General features: G+C 40.3%; 2 protein-coding genes across 4 annotated transcripts; one reads left to right on the forward strand and one right to left on the reverse strand.

Annotated features, from left to right (window-relative positions):
- Nucleotides 1-736: 736 nt before the first annotated feature.
- LOC5499668 lies at nucleotides 737-10,483 on the reverse strand. 2 transcript variants are annotated; one of them, XM_048728747.1, is made up of 15 exons: nucleotides 10,340-10,483; nucleotides 7,319-7,523; nucleotides 6,549-6,696; nucleotides 6,110-6,274; nucleotides 5,751-5,993; nucleotides 5,087-5,324; nucleotides 4,607-4,746; nucleotides 4,008-4,382; nucleotides 3,591-3,806; nucleotides 3,082-3,327; nucleotides 2,763-2,894; nucleotides 2,287-2,583; nucleotides 1,480-1,680; nucleotides 1,042-1,285; nucleotides 737-823 (listed from the first exon to the last, which is right to left on the reverse strand). In XM_048728747.1, the coding sequence occupies exons 2-14, from the start codon at nucleotides 7,507-7,509 to the stop codon at nucleotides 1,046-1,048; spliced, it is 2,832 nt and encodes a 943-aa protein (XP_048584704.1). In that variant the 5' UTR covers nucleotides 7,510-7,523; nucleotides 10,340-10,483; the 3' UTR covers nucleotides 737-823; nucleotides 1,042-1,045. The 2 variants fall into 2 exon arrangements, with proteins under 2 accessions (XP_048584704.1, XP_048584703.1); XM_048728746.1 differs by having other exon boundaries at nucleotides 5,078-5,324.
- A 6,867-nt stretch (nucleotides 10,484-17,350) lies between these two features.
- LOC116618100 (activin receptor type-2A) lies at nucleotides 17,351-23,954 on the forward strand. 2 transcript variants are annotated; one of them, XM_032381416.2, is made up of 5 exons: nucleotides 17,351-17,497; nucleotides 17,773-17,835; nucleotides 19,223-19,308; nucleotides 19,984-20,141; nucleotides 23,679-23,954. In XM_032381416.2, the coding sequence occupies exons 3-5, from the start codon at nucleotides 19,233-19,235 to the stop codon at nucleotides 23,823-23,825; spliced, it is 381 nt and encodes a 126-aa protein (XP_032237307.1). In that variant the 5' UTR covers nucleotides 17,351-17,497; nucleotides 17,773-17,835; nucleotides 19,223-19,232; the 3' UTR covers nucleotides 23,826-23,954. The 2 variants fall into 2 exon arrangements, with proteins under 2 accessions (XP_032237307.1, XP_032237308.1); XM_032381417.2 differs by lacking the exon at nucleotides 17,773-17,835 and having other exon boundaries at nucleotides 17,361-17,497.
- Nucleotides 23,955-23,958: the final 4 nt, after the last annotated feature.

Consider the following 23,958-nt stretch of genomic DNA (forward strand, 5'->3'; position numbering starts at 1 on the left):
CAAAATGTAGTTGTTAAAATGTAATATTCAAGCCAGAACAAAAAAGTACAAACATTACAGTGTATTTAGTACTAAATAAACTTAATAGTATTTCACTGGTTTTTGAAAACCACTTTATAATTTGTGACTGTTAGCATAGCTGTGTTCTTATTATAATATATATTATAATATTTGAGCCCGGGGGTGTTAGAGTTTCTCTTTTATAGTGGAACCTCGTGCTTAAAGCTGCCAAGGGTTGTGTGTTCGAGTCGTTGTTCTCTGCATCAATACTGCGGTGGTTTGAAAAGATCGAAAAGAGATCTAGACGGAGCGACAGGGCCAGGACATTGTAGGATGGTGTATAAGAGCGTATAATCTATTCCCAGTAATCTGTAGTCTAGATTTATTTCGATGTTAACAAAAGTTCAGTTTTGGTTTGTAATATAGGTATAGTTGTTTTAGGGGTTGGAAATTTTTATCCTTAGTAATTTTGGACTTTTTATGACATTCTGTGAAATGTTTATTCGAAAGTAACACCCCCCTCCTTTTCTAAAGGGAATTTTTCGCGGCACTTGCACGTATTTAGTGATTTTGTTGTTGATAAGTGTCTCCCAACATCACCCGGAACTCTCAATTCGAGATTAATCTACGTAAACTGACCACAACTATGTTATGATGATCTGACGCCCCTCGCTTGATCTATTGGAGAATCAATGGATACCCCTTGAATATGAATTAATATATAAACACTAGTCCATTCATGCTTAAAGGACATTTATTGCTCGAGTTTACATCTGTTATTGCTCTTATCAGCCGGGGCAGTCTTGTCATCATTGCGACGAATCTGGAAAAGATTGCAAACGCGCATAGCCAGTCAGAGTGTAGCATTTCAAATTGACCACTTGGTGAATTTTGTACACACGGCCTTCATATAAAGACAAACGTAGAAGGAAGCAGAATAAGATTTCAATTTGATCGACTATAACAACCCTTTTCTTTTCGTGTGGCCTTGCCTCCTTAGTCAAAAGTAAAGGACACTAAAGACCAAATCTCTAGACTCGCCTTTTCAAGCTATTCCGTTAACGACACTTCCGTCAAACCAGATCTTCTTAGCGATATCGATCTTGGTTGTTATCTCGGCTCCTCCTTCGATTTTCACTCCCACTTCGTACTGTGGCTTGTCCAGGGGGTCCACGATCGCCTTGCCAGACGTCTGGGGGGTCCCAGAGAATGGCATCTCGATCTCAGCGCCGTGTTGTAGGATCAGGGGGGACACGCCCTCCGGTACAGCGCTTAACTCGACGAGCTGGTATTCGTAGAAAAACGGCGATGATAAAAGTGTAAGGCTCAAACAATACGTATTCACTCAAACAATACGTATTATGGCAACTCACAAGAAAAACTGAAGAATGAATAACTTCGACAAACTACAATCAGGAGCAGCCAGATCTATAAAGATGCCGATTTGAGGAAGAGCAGATACATAGCATTTGATAGTACCTGCAGGAAGTCCGGCTGTTTGGTCGGGATGTGCATGAGGAAGGCCTTGTCAGCTGAGCCATACATGAAGTATCTGCTTGATTCTGGATATTCCTTAACCGTATGATCGAAGTGATCAAATCTGGCCACGTCTACCACCCTGACCGTCGTCCGCATAAACGGCGCCTTCCCCTCCGTTGGCAAGCCGTAGTAGCAGTCAACCTACACATGGACAATGCAGAGTATACTTTTATGTTAACTCCGCGTGACTTGTATGTAAAGGCTTATTTAAAAGGTTGAACTCGTGGCTAATACGTAACGACTTAAAGAAAGCTAAATTCATGATATCGGGGCGTTTATTAAATTTCGATGGTCCGAGGGGACGTTAAATAGAGGGGGGGGGCGTTTATTAGAGAGGGGCGTTCATTACAAACTTGTTAGCCGAGATAGGAGGCGTTCTTTAGTGAGGGGGCGTTTATTAGATCATTTACGGTACTTTTTGGAGAGGAAATCTTACTGGTTAGGGAAAGTAAAAAGGATTACATGCAGATACATCCATCCTAAGGTCTCACCAGCTAGAATGCGAGAGTGGGGAATGAAATGACATTTTCCCCACAATCCTGTCATGGATCAATCACTACAATCGACTGACCGACTGAGTGAAGAATAATTAAATGTTAAGGGCGCGCTTTTTCCTATCATTCTGGAATGGGAATGGTTGGTAGAGAATGTTCAGAATGGCATGCGAGTCATTCTGCTACAGGTGAGATGGCCTTCATTCCATTCCGAAATCACGAGTAAAAGAACGCGCCCTAAGACTTGCAGTACCTTGACTTCTGGTTCATGTCTGCCAGTGTCCCCTTCGTCAAAGTCGTACAACAGAAGATCATGGAGACGTTCTTGTTCCACGCTACGAAGGGTCAGCGGCTCAGTATGCTTAGCGGCCGCGTCTGCCACAGCCTCCCCCTCGGCTGAGTTGAAGAACTGGATCTTGAAAGCAGCGCAGTACTGGTGCGAAACCGCCGGAAACTGACCTGCGTAGTAGCAAATCATGTGCTTGTTCTTTTTGTCGCCTGTCAGCTGACCAGTGGTGATGAAGTCATGGTGGACGTTCGGGTCTGTCACCTATAAATTTCATTGAAATATTTGAACATTTTTTTCTGGGGAATATGTAAATTGTAAATGAATCATAAGAAATTCAATCCATCCTACAATGCATGCTATTGGTAAGGTATAATACAATCCATAATATTATATATTATATATATTTACTACAATGCACGACACTAAGGTATAATGTATACCGTTCCAATGGCATTAAGGATGGCGTTCCTCATGATGGCGCCCAGATCATCCACGAAGTCGATGGAGGTCGCCCACGGATCCATGCACGTAGTGATGATGTACTTGACTCCTGTCGTGTCATACGGGTCGAGCTGCAGGGAGAAATCACAACTTTACTCTCGAGTCCAGAGGCTGTTTCTTCTTGGTTATATGATTGGTAGATTGGGGAAAAAAGTTTTATCTGTCGGGGTGGCGCTTGAGAACACCCCATACGTAAACGACCAATCATAACTGGAAATCCATGTCCAATCCTATTACTCTATAATCTCCTATACTTACTCCGAGGCGTTTCTTGAACTCTCTGAGAGAGATGCTGTGGTTGTGATGTGGGTGAGTCGAAGCTGTGACCAGCATGGGGAAGCGATACGAAGACACACGATCATCACTCATACACAGATCCTTGAACACCGCCTGTACCAGGTCATTGCACAAATTCACGTCCGAGTTGTTCTTCAGGTTGAAGGAGAAGCAAGGAATCATGGTATCGGGGCCAATCTCGCGAAGGTATTCCATGGCTTCAGCATCCTATGAATACGGACACCAACATGGCGGTTACGCTCTGTCGCTTTTTTAAACAGCCCTGTTTAGTAGGCATGTCCTTCTTTTCAGAATACGGGTCCCAGTGTGTTCCTACCTGAGTTCCTTGTCAGGCTATTTCAGAATACGGGTTTGCTTATCCTACCTGAGCAAGCTCCTCGTTAGGCCTTTTCAGAGTACGGGACCCTATGTGTGAACCTGAGCGAGTTCCTTGCTAGGCCATTTCAGAATACTGGTCCTCGTGTCCCTACCTGAGCGAGCTCCTCGTTAGGCCTGTTTAGAATACGGGCCCTCATGAACTTGATGTGCTCCTCTCGGGTGCGGTCTGGTGGTAAAGGTTTGGTGGGTACCACAAAGAAGGGGTCATCGTCCTGTCCCAGGCAGGTCCACAGGCAGTACAACAGCTTGGAGGTGAATGTGCACTCAGCCAAGATACGACCGTAGCCGTTCTTATGCAGGCCTACTACCTGGAGATATGCAGAAGAGTATAGCCTCAGTATGATGGCTTCTACACCGTTATTCATACAACTCGAATCGGGGCATAGGTTTGAATCCTATGGAAGTGCTGATGTAATCAGAATTGCTATCTAATGGTATGTCCAGTAAACCATTATCCACTAAAAGCTTATGCCCTAGTACCTTACGTTTTCCAAGTTCGTGGCACTCACCCTGTGAGCCATGGAGATTCCCGCCGCCACAGCGCCAGGCTTGGATCCCTCAATTCCCACATCCCCAAGGTTCAGCGATCCATGGTAGTACACCACTTGGTTGGTGATGCCCAAGAAGTTGTTGATGCGTTTGTCGCGGTAGCAGATCGCTCCGCCGGGATAGGGACAGAAGCCGCTCTTATGTGGGTCAATCGTGATCGTATCTACGTGTGGAATTGCAGAGAGCTGCTTGGTGGTGTAGTTACTGAGATGCATCTCTGGAACGAACCATTCCGGATTTTCTCCGCCGTCGTCTTCTGGTTTTGGTGGGGTCCGCAACATCGTGCAGAAGTAACCTCCCCAAGCCCCGTCTGCATGGATCATGAAGTTCAAGCCCTGTGGATGATGTTAACTTGGCTTGGTCAAAGCAACATACATTATTTTGGTATAAAAGTCCCTCCCCCTCCCTCCCAAGCTAGGCGAATGTTGACAAAATTATACGAGGACAATTTATAACTATCGAGATCATCGATATTGATATTTATCATGACCCTACAAAAAATAAGTTATAACGAAGCGGTATGTAATAATTCGTAGTAGTGTCGTGACCCTTTACCCACCCGTCTGCGCATCTCATTACGAAGCTCTAGGATGTCAGTCAGGGGGTCCACAGCACTCTCTTCGGTCGTGCCCATGATGGCGATGACACTCACTACAGGTATCTTGTTGGCCAGCTTGTCTTCCAGCAAGTCGCGGAGCCCTTGACAATAGTAATTGATTTAAGAAATTATCTTTGCTATATATAATAATAACTCAATAACAATAACTCAAATGGCGTTATATAAAGGCAAAATGACATTCGCGCGGATTTGCTGCAGTGAAAAGGTACCAAGTGGATTATTTCATGTTTATGTGCGTGCATTTTGAACGGTACATATAACGTAACGTAACGTAAATGTAACATGTTACGGGACAGTACAAAAAACGGCGTTTGCTATTGCCATTTTTTAAACGAGGTTTCATAGCCCAAGTAAACGTGCGTCACACAGTTCTGATCCACAGGCTTTGAAGAAAGGGTGCTTCCCACGCACCGTGCACACCTTTGACACACATCCGCGCGTTATCATCCACGGGTATAGTGATCAGGTTGCCCTTCCCCATGCCGAGTATGGTGCAGCCTTTGTAGAGAGACACGTGGGCTGTGGTTGGGGCCAGCACGCAAGGGTTGTGCTTCAATCCATGGCGTGCGCAGAAGGTCTGGATACCTATGGCATCGTACCCATAGTTCGCCATCACCCCCAGAAGATCGGACGACGTCATGCCACACATAGCGGACACCTAGAACAGTTTTGTAATATTAGTGATCTTCAAAAGCCTGTTACCCTTGTGAGATATGGTACCCTGGATGTCGGACTAGGTTATGCTACGCATGAAGGAAAACCAACTGAAATATTTTTATTCAGCTTTCGCGCTTGATTTGGCAGTCCTTACTACTACGACTAAATAATAAATAAGAGTTGTTTTTCAGAACAAAACCTTGCCTTTAAAATCAACAAACAAGCCAAAGGTCTCGTGCAAATTATTATGTTAGTGTTCGTCTGCATTGAATGCTTGTAATAACGCATTGGGTAAGTCCCCTCTCGTGGTTCTACCCATGAAACAACCTCAGAGTCATCATTGTTCTAATTAAACACTCATTTCTCTCGACACAAACGACTAAATTCGTTGGATCTAAAATTCCGCAATATTTCATTTCTCCCTCACCTTATCGGGCATCTCAACAATGGTGTCCACGTCAAGGTTAAGCAGCTCCCAGGTAGTACAGTCCGTAATGGCCACGGACTCGTTCCTGTGAGGTAAGAAGACCTTGTAGCCCTTAGCTTTAGCTAGAACCTCTTCATTCCTGATGGCATCGCACAAGCCAAGTGGATAAAATTTGACATTGCGAGCCGCCCACATCGCTTCTATATTAGCTACGCTGCCACCAGCAACAATATGACCCATTGCCTGGAATAGAAAGGAATATCTGACCGATTGTCTGGAACAGAGGGATATATGACCCTTTGCCTGGAATAGAAAGAACTACCAGACCCATTGCCACGGTCAGTATAAGAAATCCTCACCTTGTCCGGGTCGAAGTCGATCATGGTACAGAGGTCACGCCCAACTCCCACCTCGAACTTGGTGGTGACGGTGCTAGCCTCTGCGGCGCAGTTGTTCTGATTGTACATGAGGGCTACCATGTACCCAAGGTTAGCAGCCATCAGGGTGTCCCATGTCACGTGACCCTGACAAGAAATACAAGCCACAGGTAACAGGGCCTTTGAGAGAGAGGGGGGACGGGGGGACATAACTTGGCGATCTTGGACCTCCAAGGACTGAGATTACAGCGTTTTCGTGTGGAAGGCAAATACGATTTGAATACGCTTCGTGTATATGCACGTCTTTTCTTAGTACGGAGGAATATACACTGGTAGTACTTTTAAATGGTAAATATGCGGTTATGATCACCGAATTATCGTTCGCACATCCAGAAATGAGTAATTCAGTACCAAACCCCACCTTGTATCTGGAGGAGAAGAATGGGACTGACTTCTGTAGCTCGCCATGCATGTTGTTGATTTCTTTGGACATCTTACGGATTGTCTCCCGGTAAGATGGCGCGTCTTTCATCTCGTCCGTGATAAAGTCCGGATCTTGAGGAAAGTAACTACAGATACAGACAATAAATAGAGAGCTGAATCCACAACAAGAAATTAGATTTCAAAGATCGTAGAATCGTTACCTAATAAGTGTGATATTCGACCAGAATAGGCGCGCTAAGAAATTACGTGACTTTTTGGGTGGCAAACTCCTCGCTCGCTCACGGCAAAATAACTAAAAGCAAATGTATTTGTCAAAATGGCTTGATTTCGTTGAAAGGTTTATTGTTTCATCGCTCACTGGCGTGACTTACACAGCCACTTCTTTGTTATTTTGCCTTGAATTTGCCACTCAAAACGTCAAGTGACGTCACAGTGTAAGTCGCCTGTTTTTGTTATTCCATGCATGATGAAAAAGTAAGGTTAAGGATCGACTAACAACCCAATAACCTTAGAAAACAAACTGTTCATCCTGCCCGAAACCACCCGAACCAGAACTAAATGTTATCTGATATTTTACCCAATTCATTTAAATATAAAACCAGTTGACCCTTTTGCTATATTTAAATCAACGACCGTAAGGATGTCGTGGCGTTTTTTTAATTTTTTATTTCTTTCATTTCGTAATCAAGTTGATCACTATTTAGTGTTCTATTTTACCGTTAGGATTAATTTGTAAAAAAAACTTACTGTTCTCTAAACTTGATGTGCCCATCGATGGCCTCAACCACTTGGCGCTTGAAAACGTCCCCGTTCTCGGCGTTTGGCCCGAGGAAATACGCTCCTGTCTTAGCCCAGGGCTTGTCTTTATTCGCATCATCGCGACCGAAGTTTGGGTGTTTCTTATGGCTGTACATATTGCACTTGGAGCGAGTCTTCATCTTGGTGATGTCTCCTGACATTAAACCGAGAGTCGAACGCATGCGTTATTCAAGGCGTAGCTGGGGTGGGGGGGGGGGGGGGGGGGGGGGAGTGGGGCATGTGCCCACACATTAAAAAAAAAATTGAAAGAAATATTAGGAAATGACCAGCAATGTTTCTGTATTGTACCCCCCAAATGTTAAGTTGCGTGCTTAGGCTCTGGTTATTTACCAATAGATCTCACTTTTGAGTGCTAGTCTGGGAGCAAGCGTTCAGAGAGGGGGTTAAAACACGAATTGCTTTACTTCGTGAAGAGACAGACATTGTCCCGCAGGATTGTTTAAATGTCGATGAGGAATAGTTTTTGGATGGCAATATAAAAGGAAACGTGGGTCAACATTGAAAAAAAGGGATATGATTTAACGCTCTCTGTCTTTGCATTTGTTTCCATTCTTTTGTTATTTTAAAATAAGCTTTGAGGATTCGAAAGTCAGATTTCAAAATAAAACCGCTGAAAAGTTTTGTTTGCAAAGCTGCCCAGAATCAAACCATTTACAAATGTTTGTCTATCATTCTTGAATAACATAGATGGTTTAAAAATGTAGTCAGCCAGTAATCTAAGGGTATTAAAAGGCAATTGTTTTTTTTATTATTTGGTAATTGGGCATTTATGGCTTTCTGTGGCGTAGATCTAAGCGGCGTTCAAAGTTTAATTTTGCGCTTGAAATGATTGTTAATAATATTACTTTAACTTTGGAAAGTCAAAACTTGGTCAGCTCTCAAAGGAAACGAGCATTTTTTTCGAGTCACTGGCTCCCGGACTACGCGCCGTCCTCTCAGATTTATTCATGACGTCACAGCGTGTTCATACAGTCGAATATCAAGCAGAAGGTTTGACTCCTTTATTGCCCATTCGGGTATGAAATTATTAAACAAATGTCATTCAACAATAAAATTGTTTGTGTTGCAATTACTTTTAGGTTCGGCTATACATTTTCGTAGATTGACCGGACTATTGTACCTGGAGCTACAACAACCTCACAATCAATTATACTCTTATGATGCGGTCATGAAAAATTAAAGCAGCATTCCTAATGTTAGTCATATCACGGTCTAGTTCACCTTTACTTGAGAACACTGACTAATGACTACGATAGTGTCACTCATTTCCATATAATCAAATATTCAGCAGAAGTGTTTAGAATCAATGAAAACAAATGTGTAAGGTTTCTTTAGGGGGGGGGGGGCTTTAGTTGCATGATTTTGTGGTTATTGGGAAAGGGATAAGTAGTTTCGTGATCTAGCGGTTATTAGGAGAAGCTGAGTAATCATATTGTAGATGAGATGGGACACCTTGACAATTTTATTAGACATGTAATCAAAAGCATCATTGGTAAATGATGTGGTATCGGGGATATACCACCGTATTAGGTAAAAAAAAATAGTAACGGAAAACCACGTGTAAGTAAAATAAAAGGCGACAGGTTGATTATCTAGTACCAAACAAACTGTTTTATCGACTGTTTCTTAATTATCGTATTTCGCCCCTACCAGACCTAAAAACATCATACGATAAGCCTTAGAAATAGGCTGACTTAGGGGCCGCGGTAATGCTTTAAGATCGAAGAAATATATAAAGAGATATTCACTGCGTGTGACCTCCTGATGCCAAAAATAGTTATTGTCGATAGTTATTGCCATCATAAGTCTCAAAAGGGACTTTTGGTTATAAAGACATAGGGACATATTTAACCTATTACTAATAAAGGTAACAAAAGTTAATAAAACTATAAAATTGCAGCACGGACACGGTTTGCCCTTGTGGTCTAGTTCAAACAAAAAAAAGTTTTTAAAAATACACGTGTGAAATGGAAAAATAACTTGCACGGCTGGACCGCAGAAGGACAGGCCGCTCTGTGTAGAGTATCAGCTATTTCTTGACCCTGTTGTCGAGGAGAACAAAACTGGTACCCCCCGCCAAGCGGTCAGCTCGTTCTTTCTTCATTTTCCCCTCGGCAATAGGAAATAACAAAAACCTATTTGTGATTTAATAAATACAGTGCGTTGTCTAATGCCAGGCTTTGCTTTTGTAACTTTGTAACAAAAACCTATTTGTGATTTAATAAATACAGTGCGTTGTCTAATGCCAGGCTTGGCTTTTGTAACTTTGTACCTTAAGAAAAGTGCTAAAGCCTTGTGAACTAATGGAATAACATAAGCATGACGTCTAGGAAATACATTTTTCCACAAAATTCTTCCACTCACAAGCTAGACTTCAAATGAATACACACAATTCTAGCAATAATGCAATGCAATGTCATGCCAAAAACACAGAGCATTTCTTTTCGGTTGGACATAACGCTGTTATGTTTTATGTTGCTACTGTATGCATCAGGCATAAGACAAAAGCAAATTATTAACACGACTGGCCTTATAATGAAGCTGGGTGAACCTAAAAGGATGTTTTTTTTTTGCAAAATTCGGTAGTCCATCCGAATATATCCGAATAATCTTGGTTTCGCAAACATAATTCACACAGCTATTCATACCTATCGAATTTCCATCTGTTATTCTCTTCTGGTTCCAGAACAGATTTAAATTCACAACATATTGGAATATAGAAAAATACTTAATCAACTTTATATGTGTGCAAATACGGTCATTCCATTGCGGCAAATTACGGCAAATAACGTTGATAAACACATTATCTTGATAAGGTTCGATAGTCGGATCCAACGAGGAACGTAAAACTATTTCGGACTGCCGGACCGTTAGTCGCTGCGTAAGTATGAGTTCTCCATAAACAAGCATAAGAAAAGAACTGATGTTTAGAATAGTCGTCGACCTCACCTTCCAACTTGCAAATGCAGCTAACGTGGTGCAAAGGTCCTCAGCTGAAGAGATAACCTCAAGTGAGTGAGTGTTTGCAGGGAGTGCCTTTATGCTCCTTGTGCTGTGATCCTTGTACAATTCACGCAGTTTGAGCCAATAGGAATGTGCGGCTAGTGCTTACGCTTTTCACGGCATGACTTGGTGAAAAGCCATTGGCCTGTTGGCGGCTAGATGCCCTTGGGGATTTTGTTTGGGAGCCTGTATAACAGGTACCATTGTACACAACTAGCAGACAAGAAAGTAGAAGACAAAACGGTCTCATTATAGGCCTTAAGGAATTCAGACAGTGTTGTCTGATGTATTGTCAATAGAATAATCTTAGAATCTATACAGATATCATTGATACAGTGGATTTAATCGCTGCATTTCAACTATTCGGGCAATTTGTCACGCGTTTTTGTCTTCACGTGATCTGTAAGCAGAATATATTATTTGCAAATTACTTGTCTATTTTGTACAAACTTAAAAGGGAGGAACAGTCACGTTACAGGCAAAGTCTTGAGACAGTTGAATCCTGACAATTTTGTCTGATATTGTCATGAAATTAGTAAAATACCCTTAAAATATTAATTTCTATAGTGTGCAGGTAACGCAATAAAAGTTGATGTAGAGTTGATTGAATGTGATTATTATGGAATGGAATTGCAAAACCATTAGAATTGTACTTTGTGCTAGTGATTTCGAAATATAGAACCATGCGAGCATAAAAAAAGACCATTTAAGTAAGGGTTAAATACCGAGGACGGAGGAAGTTTGCCGTATAAAAGCCTGAGGGCGCAGACCATTGGAAACCAAAGCGATTGTTTTTGTTTTGAAATAGCGCCATCGTCTTGCGAGCGATTTGATTGGAGGGCTATAATACGCATAAGTATTCACTACCAACACTCGAGGTACGTGTTTCATCTTGTTTTCGCCGGTGAAGAAAGCCAGTATTTAGGAAGACAAGAACATAACGTAACGAAGACCAAGCAATGCGTGCTTCAGGATAAGGATCATTGACAAATAAAGATTGATGTCAGCGGGAAAGATGTTGGTTTATTCCACGCGATCACTCGAACTCAAAACTATCCTTTGTTTTATCACTGATAAGTACTATAACCTGTAATTAAAACTCTTGCATTTTCAGGGTTGCATCGAGGCTCACCTTTGAATCGAATCTGCTATTTTCATTCCCTCTATATGTGAATAAGTGGCTCAGAGTCTGAAAAACTTTGACTTCCAGTAAAACTAAACCCAAATTCCGTTGTAGTCGTTTGTGATTGTTATTACGCAATGCGTCAAGATTCCCTATCAGTTATAGGCAAGATACTGGCATCGACACGAACGCAAAAAAAAAAAGCGAAGATTGTTCTTATCTTGTGTTAAATACACTCATAAAATGCAAAAGGAATTCTGGATTGTTATTGGACGTCAGTGGACGATTAATACAGGTTTCACGAACCTTTTTACATACTTCAATTTCCAGTAACCTTCGGCTCGAGATGGTAAAACCGCTTTCATATGACATCGCATAAATGCCAGCATATAGATAAATCTTAGAATTATTTGCCAGGTATTGTTGTAAAACGATAAAGTGATAACTATTTAAAACTTTGAGCCGCATTTCGACGATTTTAACACGATTTTAACAACGATAGAAGAGGTTTCTTAAAAATTTGAAACAGTTTGTAGACTTTCTATTTTAGCGCAGCGCTAAAATAGAGCCTCGATCTGATGTAGGCTTGGCTGCTTATGGGCCTTTAACTGGCTTATTACATGATCTATACCTAGTAAATAACAATTTAAAGATAAAAAGACCGGTGGAAAAGGGACAAAACTCAATAAAAGTTAACTTTTTTTTGAAAAAATCAAACAAGGTTTAGGTTATTATTGACCTGCAAGAAAACCCAGGAGAGTTGGTGGTTGATTGCACAAATTTGATAAGCTCATTAGATCAATACTGTAAACAATCAAAATTAACATTCAGACATAGCGGGACTGCTCCATGCACGGAGTCAATTACCCAAGGTGGAGTTGAATTACAAAATTTTCGTAACTCGGAGTTTCAGTGTGAGCACGCTGCGAGAATGGAGCTCACTGACAGCGAAGAAGAGCGACTTATTTATTTTTATTATGCCAAATATCTATTTTCAAGAACTGTAATGTCGACGACAAAGAACAAGCGGAACAAATGAGTAGAACTTTGCTGTTGGAATAATTTCCAAAATTGCACATAAAATTTTGGCTGAGCCTATTGTCGCGAGTTACAAATACAAATTTTGCTTTTATGACATTGTAATCGATGCATTGTTAATATTCAATCTTTCTTATTGTAAATCTGTGGCGAAAAATTGGTGTGTTTTGCTCATTTCTACTCAAGGTTTAATATTATGGTCCTTTAGTATTCACGGTTAATATCTAATTTTTAATTTACTCCTCATCAGTATTCTAGTTATTAGCCTCGTTCATATATTTAAAGCCTCATTGTCACCAGTTTACTTCCGGTCGATTACGTAACAATCTCCGATGATTTTTAACGGAAAACGCGAAAAATATTTCAAAATATTGAAAGCAGTGTGTTTATTGGAAGTTTCTTTGAGGATGTAATTGATAATTTAGAGCGGATGGCCTGCTTAATATCTCGGATTTTAATAGATTCTTTTGTCTTTTAACGGTTGAGGTTTCCGTCGGACCTCCGGAAGTAAATTGGTGATAATGCGGCTTTAATGAGTTCATATTAAACCCTACTTCTTCCCTGCTGATACATCAAGCCCTCCCCGGTCTTTAAGATTGTAAATTATTCATAGGTATTTTAGTGAAATAAAGTACTTGCAAGAATTATGGAAGAGGTATCAATCATGTAATAAAGAGATATAATTACGTGTTTGACCGATAGGAAGCACTTTCTGTACGTGCTGGAGCAGTTTGCACAGCGGTCTAACTCCGGCCGAGCACTCCGCCAGAGTCCTGGCTCAGCAGTCCTGGCTCAGCAGTCCTGGCTCAGCAGTCCTGGCTCAGCAGTCCTGGCTCAGCAGTCCTGGCTCAGCAGTCCTGGCTCAGCAGTCCTGGCGGGTGCTTACGCAGTTTGCACAGGGCTTTGTGCAAGACTCAAGAGCGTTCGGAATGTAAAGAATAAATAATATAGGATTTTGGAAGTGGTCTGCAGCAATTGTTGACCCTAAGAGTTAGCACGTTGTGTGTGGTAGAAGCAATAAAACTGTAATAAATCAAACTTGATGTAGTACCTCCGCTTAAACTCGAAAATAGTAGACAATTACAAAAACTTCAAGTTGGATTGGATTACAGTTTTATGGACAAATTCTAGCATAAAGTAACAACTCCATATATCCTCTCTATTCAGGGCCGTAGCAGGGGTTGAGACACTGGGGGCACGTGCCTCCCCCCCCCCCCCCCCCCCCCCCCTCCAATATTTTAAAAAAATATAAGGAAATGATCAGAAGGGGCGTGGCCGTGCCCCCAATATTTTCTTAATGTTTTTGTATTGTGCCCCCCCCCCCCCCCAATATTGCGAGGTCTGCTACGGCACTGCTATAAATGGTCAATGAGCCGTTTTTTTGTAGATCTTTTTAGAGTGGTTCAGTTGTCATTGGTTAAATGATCCACTAGAGTGGTTCAGTTGTCATTGGTTAAATTCTTAGAAGATCCACTAGCGTGAGACCCTTAAGGCATCAATCAAAAGCATCTTGAACACCCCTTAAGGAATAGGGTTAGTAAAATTTTATACCCTAATGGATAGGAAGATCACCCCCGTCTACTTTTATGGAGATCCCCGGCTGATTAAAATCATGAAAGGTTCAGAGAACTCTAGTGAAGGAGAAACAGAATTTGTTAGGCTACATTCTGATCGTAAACCGGGTGAGGACAATATATCTATTTTGCGAAAGTGTTACCATTTCTTGGTGGATGCGCTATACAATGCAAGACACGGGCTCTATCTTTTGTAAAACTTTTAGCCTTTATGCCCCCTCTCGTGCCGTCGGTACTTACCATCGCTGCACCTTCAGAGCTTGTTCGTCAAGTACACACCTTCTTTCCGATATTGTTCATTGGAAATCTGGCATGACTTTTTCTTTACCTGTGAAACATTGTAGGATGGTGTACAAGGGACGTATAATCTATTCCCAGTATTTGGTGGCGTCTAGATTTATATTCCGATGTTAACAAAAGCTCAGTTTTGGTTTGTAAATAAAGGTTCAGGTATTTTTAGGGGTTGGAAATTTTTATCCTTAGTAATTTTTGGGAATCAAATTTTGGACTTTTTATGACATCCAGTGTCATGTTTATCAGAAAGCAACACCCCCCTCCCTGTCTGAAGGCGGATATTTCGCGGCGGCTTGCACGAATTCAAGGATTTTGCGGTTGATGCGGTTGATAAGTGTCCACCTACACCCCCATCACCCGGAACTCTCTCAATTCGAGATTAATCTACGTAAACTGACCACAGCTATGTTATGATGATCTATCATTGTTTTTTGCGTGGCGTTGAACCCACGCAAGTTGATCAAAGCTTTTTACTTGTGATCTGTCCACGTAAAAAAATAACCACACTCTATTGAAGTCTAAACTAAATGACTGTTTTATGAATGTACGTCGGTTTCTTACGGGTTAGTTCAATGTTGCGGTGCAGATTTCACGTCACTTTCAAATTTCTTAAATTTTCTAAGAGATCGCGTCGCATGACCAAGTGCTTTCAGCTGAAGGATTTTATGGCGTTATTCGGTACATTAATGTTACCTGACAAAGTGTTCCTACCGCCCTGGGGTTCTTTGCGTTCATAACGAATATGATAAGTAGTTATATTTATGTGGTCGTGATAACATTTTCATGATAAACTCAGTGTTTGAGGCTCCGACCATTTTAATTAAATTAATTAAACATCAGTAACATTAGTTCAAATTACTTTTTTTTATCTATTCTATCATGACATGAAGCCTTTATTACACCCCCGTAAAATCGTGCATGTCACGTAAGGTAATGTTTATTGACCACCGAGTACCCATGACTGTTAATTGAAAGAGTCAGTTTTATTCCAATATCGACATCCCCAGGGCTTATGTTTTTACACGTTTAATATTACCTATTGTGTTTGAATTTGTAGCATATTAACATAATATCACAAACAGAAACAAGCAGTTGGTTTTGCCAATAGTTTAACCTGTAGAAATAAAAATAAACAAAAATCTGTGTCTAGTAACACTACATGCATATTGGTTTATTAAGAATGCATATAAAAAGCCATTTCAAAGAAAGTAAAAAAGATAAAACAGATGTTTAGTCGAGATCTGTGGGAGGAGTAATCCCCCGGCCCCTTCCCCATGCGACGGTCATGAATTCAATATCCTATTCTATGCACTCCGGGATGAAAGTTTTAATATCAGATTTAGTAGATAAACTCATTCTATATTTTAGTGTCCTACAGGTTTATTTGATTGTAGTTGATAATGATTGCATTTGAAATGGGGTCTTACATAACATAGAACTGTTATATAAGATCATTGAGCCTTTGCTTCGTGGTAGGGCTCACATCTTGAGATTATACTTGTAAAGTAAAGTGCAACTCTTCTTGTAATGTATGCTCGTAAATCACCATAGAGCACCTTTCCGTATTTCTAGTCGAGTTGCTAGAACTCCCACTTAGAGACAGACAGTTGTGCATAATGACTGCATGCACGCCTTTCATATGACCTCATGGCCAATCTCTATCCTAATCCGTAGAGCGAAATCGCCAAAGGCACCAGAGCAACAAAGTACAGAAGTTCCCTTGAGGAGCCGCTGATGCAACTGAGAAATGATGACGTCATTAGCCTCCAGCTTCCCCCCCCCCCCACCCCCCGCTAGGGAAAGTTCAAGGAATATCGCCAAAAGAGCTTCAAAAGACTGCAGCAGAGCTGTGTGTTCTATTTTATCTTTCCTTAGAAGATATATAGCGTACATGCCCGAAGCCAGGGGGGTTCGGAAGAACCACCCCACTAAACTGGAAGGTCCGCTCTTATAAAGGAAAATTTAGCTAGGGCGAGCTATCTATGAGAAAATGTCCGCTAAATGGGTAAACGGCTTGAGCGTAGTCTTACTCAATATCTCGCGCATTATCTCACTATATACACTTTTATTTATTATTTTTATTTTTCGGCATCAACCCTGCCTTTGACTATGCTTATAGCTTTGTGTTTTTGCTTCTATATTTCCATTGTAATACTTTAAAACCAGTTTGCGTTATTATTTCCTCATTAACTTTTTTGGTAATGAAAAATTATTATCACGTATGTGATCTGATAAGAATTCTAACTGTATCATGATTGTATCATAATTTCATCACGAAAATCTTTGTGGTGTTTGTGCTGGACACAGCATGGAAACAGCGTGTAAGTTTAATGTTCATGTATTTTTTGAATTTACTGTTATAAATGAAAACGGTTCAAAAAGTACATTCGTGTATGTGTATGTATATATCTTTAAAAATATATGTTGTCATTTGTCTTCTCAAGATATAAACTATTGTAAAATTTACAGCCCTTCCCACACGCCCACCTACTCCTCGTCAATTTTTAATTAATAGTACTATTTGATATATTGCAGTTAAATTCATGATCGTGCCGTGCAGTATTAACATTTAAATAACCAAATTTTCAAGAGTTAATATCGGAAATAATGCCTAGTCTGAGAACGGCTGACGCCTTCAACTTTTTACAAGCTTCCGATCTCGCCGAAGGGAATAATTTCTGTGAGCTTTTTCGATAAAGAAATTCTTAAATACATACTCACGTGTAACTTTTACACTTACCCCCTAATAAAAGCTTTTGAAGAAGTCTATTGTTTTGACGTAGTGATATCCTTTAGCGAAAGAGGGGGGCACTTTAAGAACACAGCCTAAGTTGCGCTTAAGAGTTTAGCCATCAAGGAACGCAACAATTAAAGAGGGAGGCGTACCGTTATCTTACACCAATAGTAAAAATAGCGCAATTGATAACGTTGATTTAGTAGACTGTCTTGGCTAGCCTGAAGATGATAAATGAAGCAGCAGCGAGCTAGCCCCGCGATATTCGGGTTTTACCATTGAACCACAACTTCTCCAGCACATTTACCGACCACACTAGCACTATAACTAGATCGATACAGGTATGTATTATAAAAAAAAACAATTCTTTTTTACTCTCAGTACCTTTTGTTGTAAGACTGATTTAATTTGTGTTGTGTGTGTTTTTTAACTTGATCACTATCCTCTTCTGAGCGTTAGGCAACCAAATTGTCTTATTTTCTAGCGTAAGCAGAACCGGTTATATGCAACTCTCTTTTATCCAGTTTGTAAATCTTAGTTAATTAATAACTCATCCAATATTCCCATTTCCTACACTATTTGAAATATATACACTTGGATGACAAATTTGTTTCAGCTTTAAATCAATTGGATCAAAATCTCGCGATAGATTACCACTGACGTTTCTTTGGCTTCGGAGGCAAGTGTTATACGTTTATTTTCTTAAATTTAATTTGCTTTCTTCCTATTATAATTTTGTCATATAATTGTAGTGATAGTGAATACAATTTGATTTGGGGGTTTATCTAGAAAAAAAATAACTACTGGTAATAAATTAAGTCGGGTCATGTAAGAAAAAGAGTTGAATCAAAATGAGTTTTTAGTCAAAATTAACGGGTCGAGAACAACATCTTTGCCTTAGTGAGTTTTATATTGTTACCTCTTTGTGTTTATTGTGTACATCTTTTGGTCCCAAATGGTATTAGTCGGCATGATAGACTACCATGTTTTCCAGATATCTTAATGCCGTCGTGAACTCTTTTCAGAACCGTCTTTTTTCAGAGCAGTCTGAACCTATCAGCAACAGACAGCCTATTTCACCTGTTTTTATCAGATGTACTGTAATTAACTATGAGGAAAAGAATCCAAGTCTCAAGGATCGTTTTTGAGCGACTTGCCTACAAATTGTATTATGCGCGCGTCCGAATATGCGCTTCTGGGCCTTACCCAAAGCAGTTTTCTTCATAAAGGACGTTGCAACTAAAATCGCTTCTTTTATTTTTTGGTTCTCAAATTGATCGATTTTTAGAGTATTTACTGGGTTAAATCTTAGTATGTTACTTTCTTTTGCCTTTAAAAAAAATGTTTTAACCTGTTATGATGTGGTGGAATAGTATTTCTTAATTATAAAGGGAAAGCTGTTCAAGAGATTTCGTGGCAGACAAATGAAATAGCGACTCTAACTATAGTAAGAGTTTAAATGTCATTAGCTATTTACCCAAATAAATCTTGTCGTCTTCCTTAAAGTAATTATAGTAGGCCTAGCAATGACGAAGCTAATGACTATATAAATGATAAGCCTATCCCTTTAAGAGTTCCGTGCCTACAAATTGCCTATGTTAAAAACACATTAGAAACATCCAAAGGCCTCAAGTAGACCATGCGTAGGAACCAAAACCATACGTAGGATAAGACTAGTGATTCCGTAAATAAGATAACGGAATTACGTACAACATTTTATTTTCCACGACGCATTTGAGTACACACTAGCAAATGAATAGCTAGTTCAGCTTTTGAACATGTAACTTGCTCCAGGCGATAATGAAAAGTGTTTTTCGTCTCGCCGCCGAAATGAAGACTTTATTGAATTCTTCCCACGTCTAATTACTGTTAGATTGATCCGAATTTTATAGCCAATATTCTGATTCAAAAAGCTTTTGACATAACACGGACGAGAAGGCCTTGATTTTAGATTATGCTTAAGAATGGATGCGGCCAAACAGTTTATACCATCTACGTCATATGAATGTACATACATCATCTAGTGGGGTTTTAAAAAGTATTATTTCCTTCTTGTCCGTAAGCAGGTGTGACAGTATGGGGCTATCAGCACGGTTTTTCAGCACCGGGATACCTCTTGTGGTCGTCGCGTGTGTTCTTTTGCAGTACACGGGTAAGTGGGTTGTTATCCAGGTCGAGATTTGTTATCTGATAAATGTTTGTCTGGAAACTGAATGCGGTGGTCTAAGACGAAAATTGGCTGTCTACAAGACTCAATACCGTCTATCCTTATTTCTAACCATCACCGGTCCTTTTAGAGCGCCCCTGAAAAGCCCACAGCTTAATAGTTTAGTACACTCCTTTGATTACCATTCTTTTAAGTCGATATTTGCAATGCAACGTGATCATTCTACTACCACGTGCCAAGTTGGCCGAGGTCTTTATACGATTTGAACATCACAAAATATGAATCAAATCCCTTTCGAAGACGTGCTGAAAAACGCCTAGTTCCAAAGACTAGTTCCAGTACCGCGTGGTTAACGTTTTGTTTTGAAATGGCGGCTTTTTACCGGCAAACTGTCACATTTTTGCGAATGCCAAGAAAACTAGCGCAAAGCTAAGGCTATAATTTTCTTTATGACTTCCTCATTATCAAACAAATTTGTCATCTTTTGTACAGTATGGTTATAATGCTGTACACTTGGTCAAAACAGCCACTGAAGTCAGCCTTTCGTACCTTTACTCGAACGATTCAACACTAAGATTGTGTTGGTTTTCGCCAGAACACGCGCACGCGCATACGTTTTGCAGCACTGTCCTTGACGAGCGTGATGGATTTCTTTTGCAGATTGTTACATATCTCGTCCGACTGCTACAAGCAAAACTTGCGTATACTTTAACCCACTGTGTCGAAAGAATTGCAAGAAGGTGGAAATATGCCCAATATACCAAGGCAAAGTGTCGCACTGCTTTGCGCTGTACAAGAACACAACACAAGGAGTTGAGGTAAAATATTAAATGGGAAGCATATAGGGTGCAATAAGGAGGCAAGAATGGTTAGATAAGGTAAGGCCTAAACAAGGATAAATGAAGCAGGCGAGGCAAGATGGAAATAATGAGGTTCTAGATCAGGTGATTGTCGTACCTCAACGGGGAGACAATAATAGTAAAGTTGTATGAGGCCAAAACAAGGCGGAATAAAGCAGGCGAGGCAAGATGGAAATGGTGAGGTTAGATCAGGTGATGTCGTACCTCAACAGGGAGACAATAATAGTAAAATTAGATAAAGCAAAAACAAGGCGGAATAAAACAGGCGAGGCAAGATGGAAATGGTGAGGTTAGATCAGTGGGGGCCCCCCAATATTTTAAAAAAATATATAAGGAAATGACCAGTAGGAGCGTCGATGTGCCTCCAAATATTTTCTCAATGTTCTTGTATTGTGCCCCCCCCCCCCCCAAATATTTCGAGGCCTGCTACGGCACTGTAAGGTGGGGTATGTTGTAAGATAAGCCATGGTAAGATGTGGCAAAGCAATAACAACGTAAGGCGATGAGGATGGTGTAAACTAAAGGGAAGGTTAGACGAGGCAAGTTACAATAAACTAAGGTAAGGTCAGTGAAGATGAAATTAAATCAGGCAAGGCAATTTAATGCTGATAAGGTAAGTAAACACTCTTAAGGTGAAGTTATATGTGGTAAGGCAAAGCAATGCTTTTAAAGTGTTTCTGAATCGAAAATCGTGTCGGGCTGTTCTTAGGCTTATTATAAAATTCAATCTTCGCTTAATATTATAAAAGTAAAATCAAAATAAAAGATTATGAGGAACATTATGCAATTATTCTTCAATGAGAGGTAACAAGTGCGACAAAAAATACAGCGAAATTACGTCATAGGCACCCCCCGTGTTTCGTCACACGGTTGCTTACTACGCTGAAGGAGCCATTTTGAATCGATCATTGACCGAAAAGTTCACTAGTTTGCCCTACTAGTTGTTGCGTTTATACTCTTACAGTGTTTGATTACAACAAATAGTCTAGTAGAGTCATATAAGAGGCATATAAAACTCTTCAGGAGGCAACAGGAGCGAATTTGGAGCGAAAGGAGCAGTGCATTTCCTTGGAGCTGAACGGGTGAGAGTCGTTTGCACGATGCAGGGAGAAATTAGTGGATTATAAAATGATCTGTTGGATCATCATTTTGGGAGAGGATAATCACGGCTTCCAGGGCAGTTTTTCAGAAGTCTAGAACTTGTGGTGAGTTTATTTTTCTGTACTTGAGCTGTGATTTGGATGCGAGCTAATACACTTTTTAGCTAGTTTTCAGTAGCAATCCGAAAAGAAATCATAAATCACATCATAAATTTAACTTCTATTTTGTATTTAACAAAATGAATGCAATTTATTCAACTAGCAAAACAATATACCTTGCCATTTTCTCGACGGCTTTGCCTTCTTGATAGACTTATTTCTCTCTAAAAAAGCTTTCACAGTTCGAGCCCCACAATACTCTTAGATTCGCTATCGATTTTTCTGAGCCTAGCTACAAGAATGTCAACTTTGCGTAACTTGTTGGCTCCGACGTAGCAGCTTTTCAAATTGCCTAAGGTTCGAAAGGTGCAAAATTCTTATTTCCTCGACGATTTTCACACAAGATTAGTCTATTTGCACCGTTCATTTTAGGGGTTGAAGGAACATTGAAAAGTCAGTTGTTAGGGCGTAATTTTTGCAACTTTCGTGGCCTCGGGAATCCGCAAAGTAAACTTCATACCGGCTTGTGTTGTGGCCATGACCGTCGCCTTCTTTTCGCGCGCTTTTTCTCTTCCCGCTGAGCAAGCAACCGTGTGACGTCACAAGCCCTTCAAAATGTCGCACTTGATAGGACAAAAACACCAACTTCACGCAATATTTATTTTCCAATGGGTTTATGTGGATCGAAAAAGCTTTGAAATGTTGTTTCTTTGATATTTGAGGTTTAAAAAAATGATACAAAAAGGCTGTTTCCTTACGTTTCAGAAACACTTTAAGGTGAAGTTATAGGTGGTATGGCACAGCAATGCTTTTGAGGTGAAGTTATAGGTGGTAAGGCAAAGCAATGCTGTTTTATAGTTGGTAAGGCAAAGCAATGCTTTTAAGTTGAAGTTATAGGTGGTAAGGCAAAGCAATGCTTTTGATGTGAAGTTATAGGTGGTAAGGCAAAGCAATGCTTTTGAGGTGAAGTTATAGGTGGTAAGGCAAAGCAATGCTTTTAAGGTGAAGTGATAGGTGGTAAGGCAAAGCAATGCTTTTAAGTTGAAGTTATAGGTGGTATGGCAAAGCAATGCTTTTGAGGTGAAGTTATATGTGGTAAGGCAAAACAATGCTTTTGAGGTGAAGTTATAGGTGGTAAGGCAAAACAATGCTTTTGAGGTGAAGTGATAGGTGGTAAGGCAAAGCAATGCTTTTGAGGTGAAGTTATATGTGGTAAGGCAAAACAATGCTTTTGAGGTGAAGTTATATATGGTAAGGCAAAGCAATGCGAGGTGAAGTTATAGGTGGTAAGGCAAAGCAATGCTTTTGAGGTGAAGTTATAGGTGGTAAGGCAAAGCAATGCTTTTAAGGTGAAGTTATAGGTGGTAAGGCAAAGCAATGCGAGGTGAAGTTATAGGTGGTAAGGCAAAGCAATGCTTTTGAGGTGAAGTTATATGTGGTAAGGCAAAACAATGCTTTTGAGGTGAAGTTATATATGGTAAGGCAAAGCAATGCGAGGTGAAGTTATAGGTGGTAAGGCAAAGCAATGCGAGGTGAAGTTATAGGTGGTAAGGCAAAGCAATGCTTTTGAGGTGAAGTGATAGGTGGTAAGGCAAAGCAATGCTTTTGAGGTGAAGTTATAGGTGGTAAGGCAAAGCAATGCTTTTAAGGTGAAGTTATAGGTGGTAAGGCAAAGCAATGCTTTTGAGGTGAAGTTATAGGTGGTAAGGCAAAGCAATGCTTTTGAGGTGAAGTTATAGGTGGTAAGGCAAAGCAATGCTTTTAAGGTGAAGTGATAGGTGGTAAGGCAAAACAATGCTTTTAAGGTGAAGTGATAGGTGGTAAGGCAAAGCAATGCTGTTTTAAGGTGAAGTTATAGGTGGTAAGGCAAAGCAATGCTTTTAAGGTGAAGTTATAGGTGGTAAGGCGAAGCAATGCGAGGTGAAGTTATAGGTGGTAAGGCAAAGCAATGCTTTTGAGGTGAAGTTATAGGTGGTAAGGCAAAACAATGCTTTTGAGGTGAAGTTATAGGTGGTAAGGCAAAACAATGCTTTTAAGGTGAAGTTATAGGTGGTAAGGCAAAACAATGCTTTTGAGGTGAAGTTATAGGTGGTAAGGCAAAGCAATGCTTTTGAGGTGAAGTTATAGGTGGTAAGGCAAAGCAAGGCTGTATAAAATAAAGCACAATTCCCTGAGAGTGATGTATATGGAGGAAAACGATTTTCCAACGCTCGGTGCAAATTGACAAATGTAAATATCCATTAATTTGATTACGTGGATAACACTATGTGTATGTCATTACTTTTGATTTCTACAGTTCATTCGCCAAGGTTGTTGGCTGCAGAATAAAGCTTTCTGTCCCATGTACCCATTCTGCATCAATAACGACATAAACAGCAAACATGGCATCGAGTTCTGCTGCTGTACTGGTGACGAGTGCAATAGAAACCCGCTTCCCAAATAGCAACGCATTGACTGCTTGCCGAGGGTCCTGAGAAGCGTAGGAAAGTGTGCTTTTTAACAAATATATGCCTTATAGTCCATGCACTGTATAAAGTGCATTTTTATGTATGAATAAATATGCCCTTCTGTATTGA

This window comes from Nematostella vectensis, chromosome 6, assembly GCF_932526225.1.
Source record: "Nematostella vectensis chromosome 6, jaNemVect1.1, whole genome shotgun sequence".
Taxonomy (NCBI): Eukaryota; Metazoa; Cnidaria; class Anthozoa; order Actiniaria; family Edwardsiidae; genus Nematostella; species Nematostella vectensis.

Bases quoted from the DNA above. Each gene is read 5' to 3' on its own strand.
- LOC5499668 (XM_048728746.1), bottom strand. From the start codon at position 7,509: ATGAAGACTCGCTCCAAGTGCAATATGTACAGCCATAAGAAACACCCA. The intron at 3,807-4,007 runs GTGAGTGCCACG...GCATATCTCCAG, and splicing joins GAATCTCCATGGCTCACAGG to GTAGTAGGCCTGCATAAGAA. The intron at 1,681-2,286 runs GTACTGCAAGTC...GTCCATGTGTAG, and splicing joins GACATGAACCAGAAGTCAAG to GTTGACTGCTACTACGGCTT.
- LOC116618100 (XM_032381416.2), top strand. From the start codon at position 19,233: ATGGGGCTATCAGCACGGTTTTTCAGCACCGGGATACCTCTTGTGGTC. The intron at 19,309-19,983 runs GTAAGTGGGTTG...TTTCTTTTGCAG, and splicing joins TGTTCTTTTGCAGTACACGG to ATTGTTACATATCTCGTCCG. The intron at 20,142-23,678 runs GTAAAATATTAA...TGATTTCTACAG, and splicing joins ACACAACACAAGGAGTTGAG to TTCATTCGCCAAGGTTGTTG.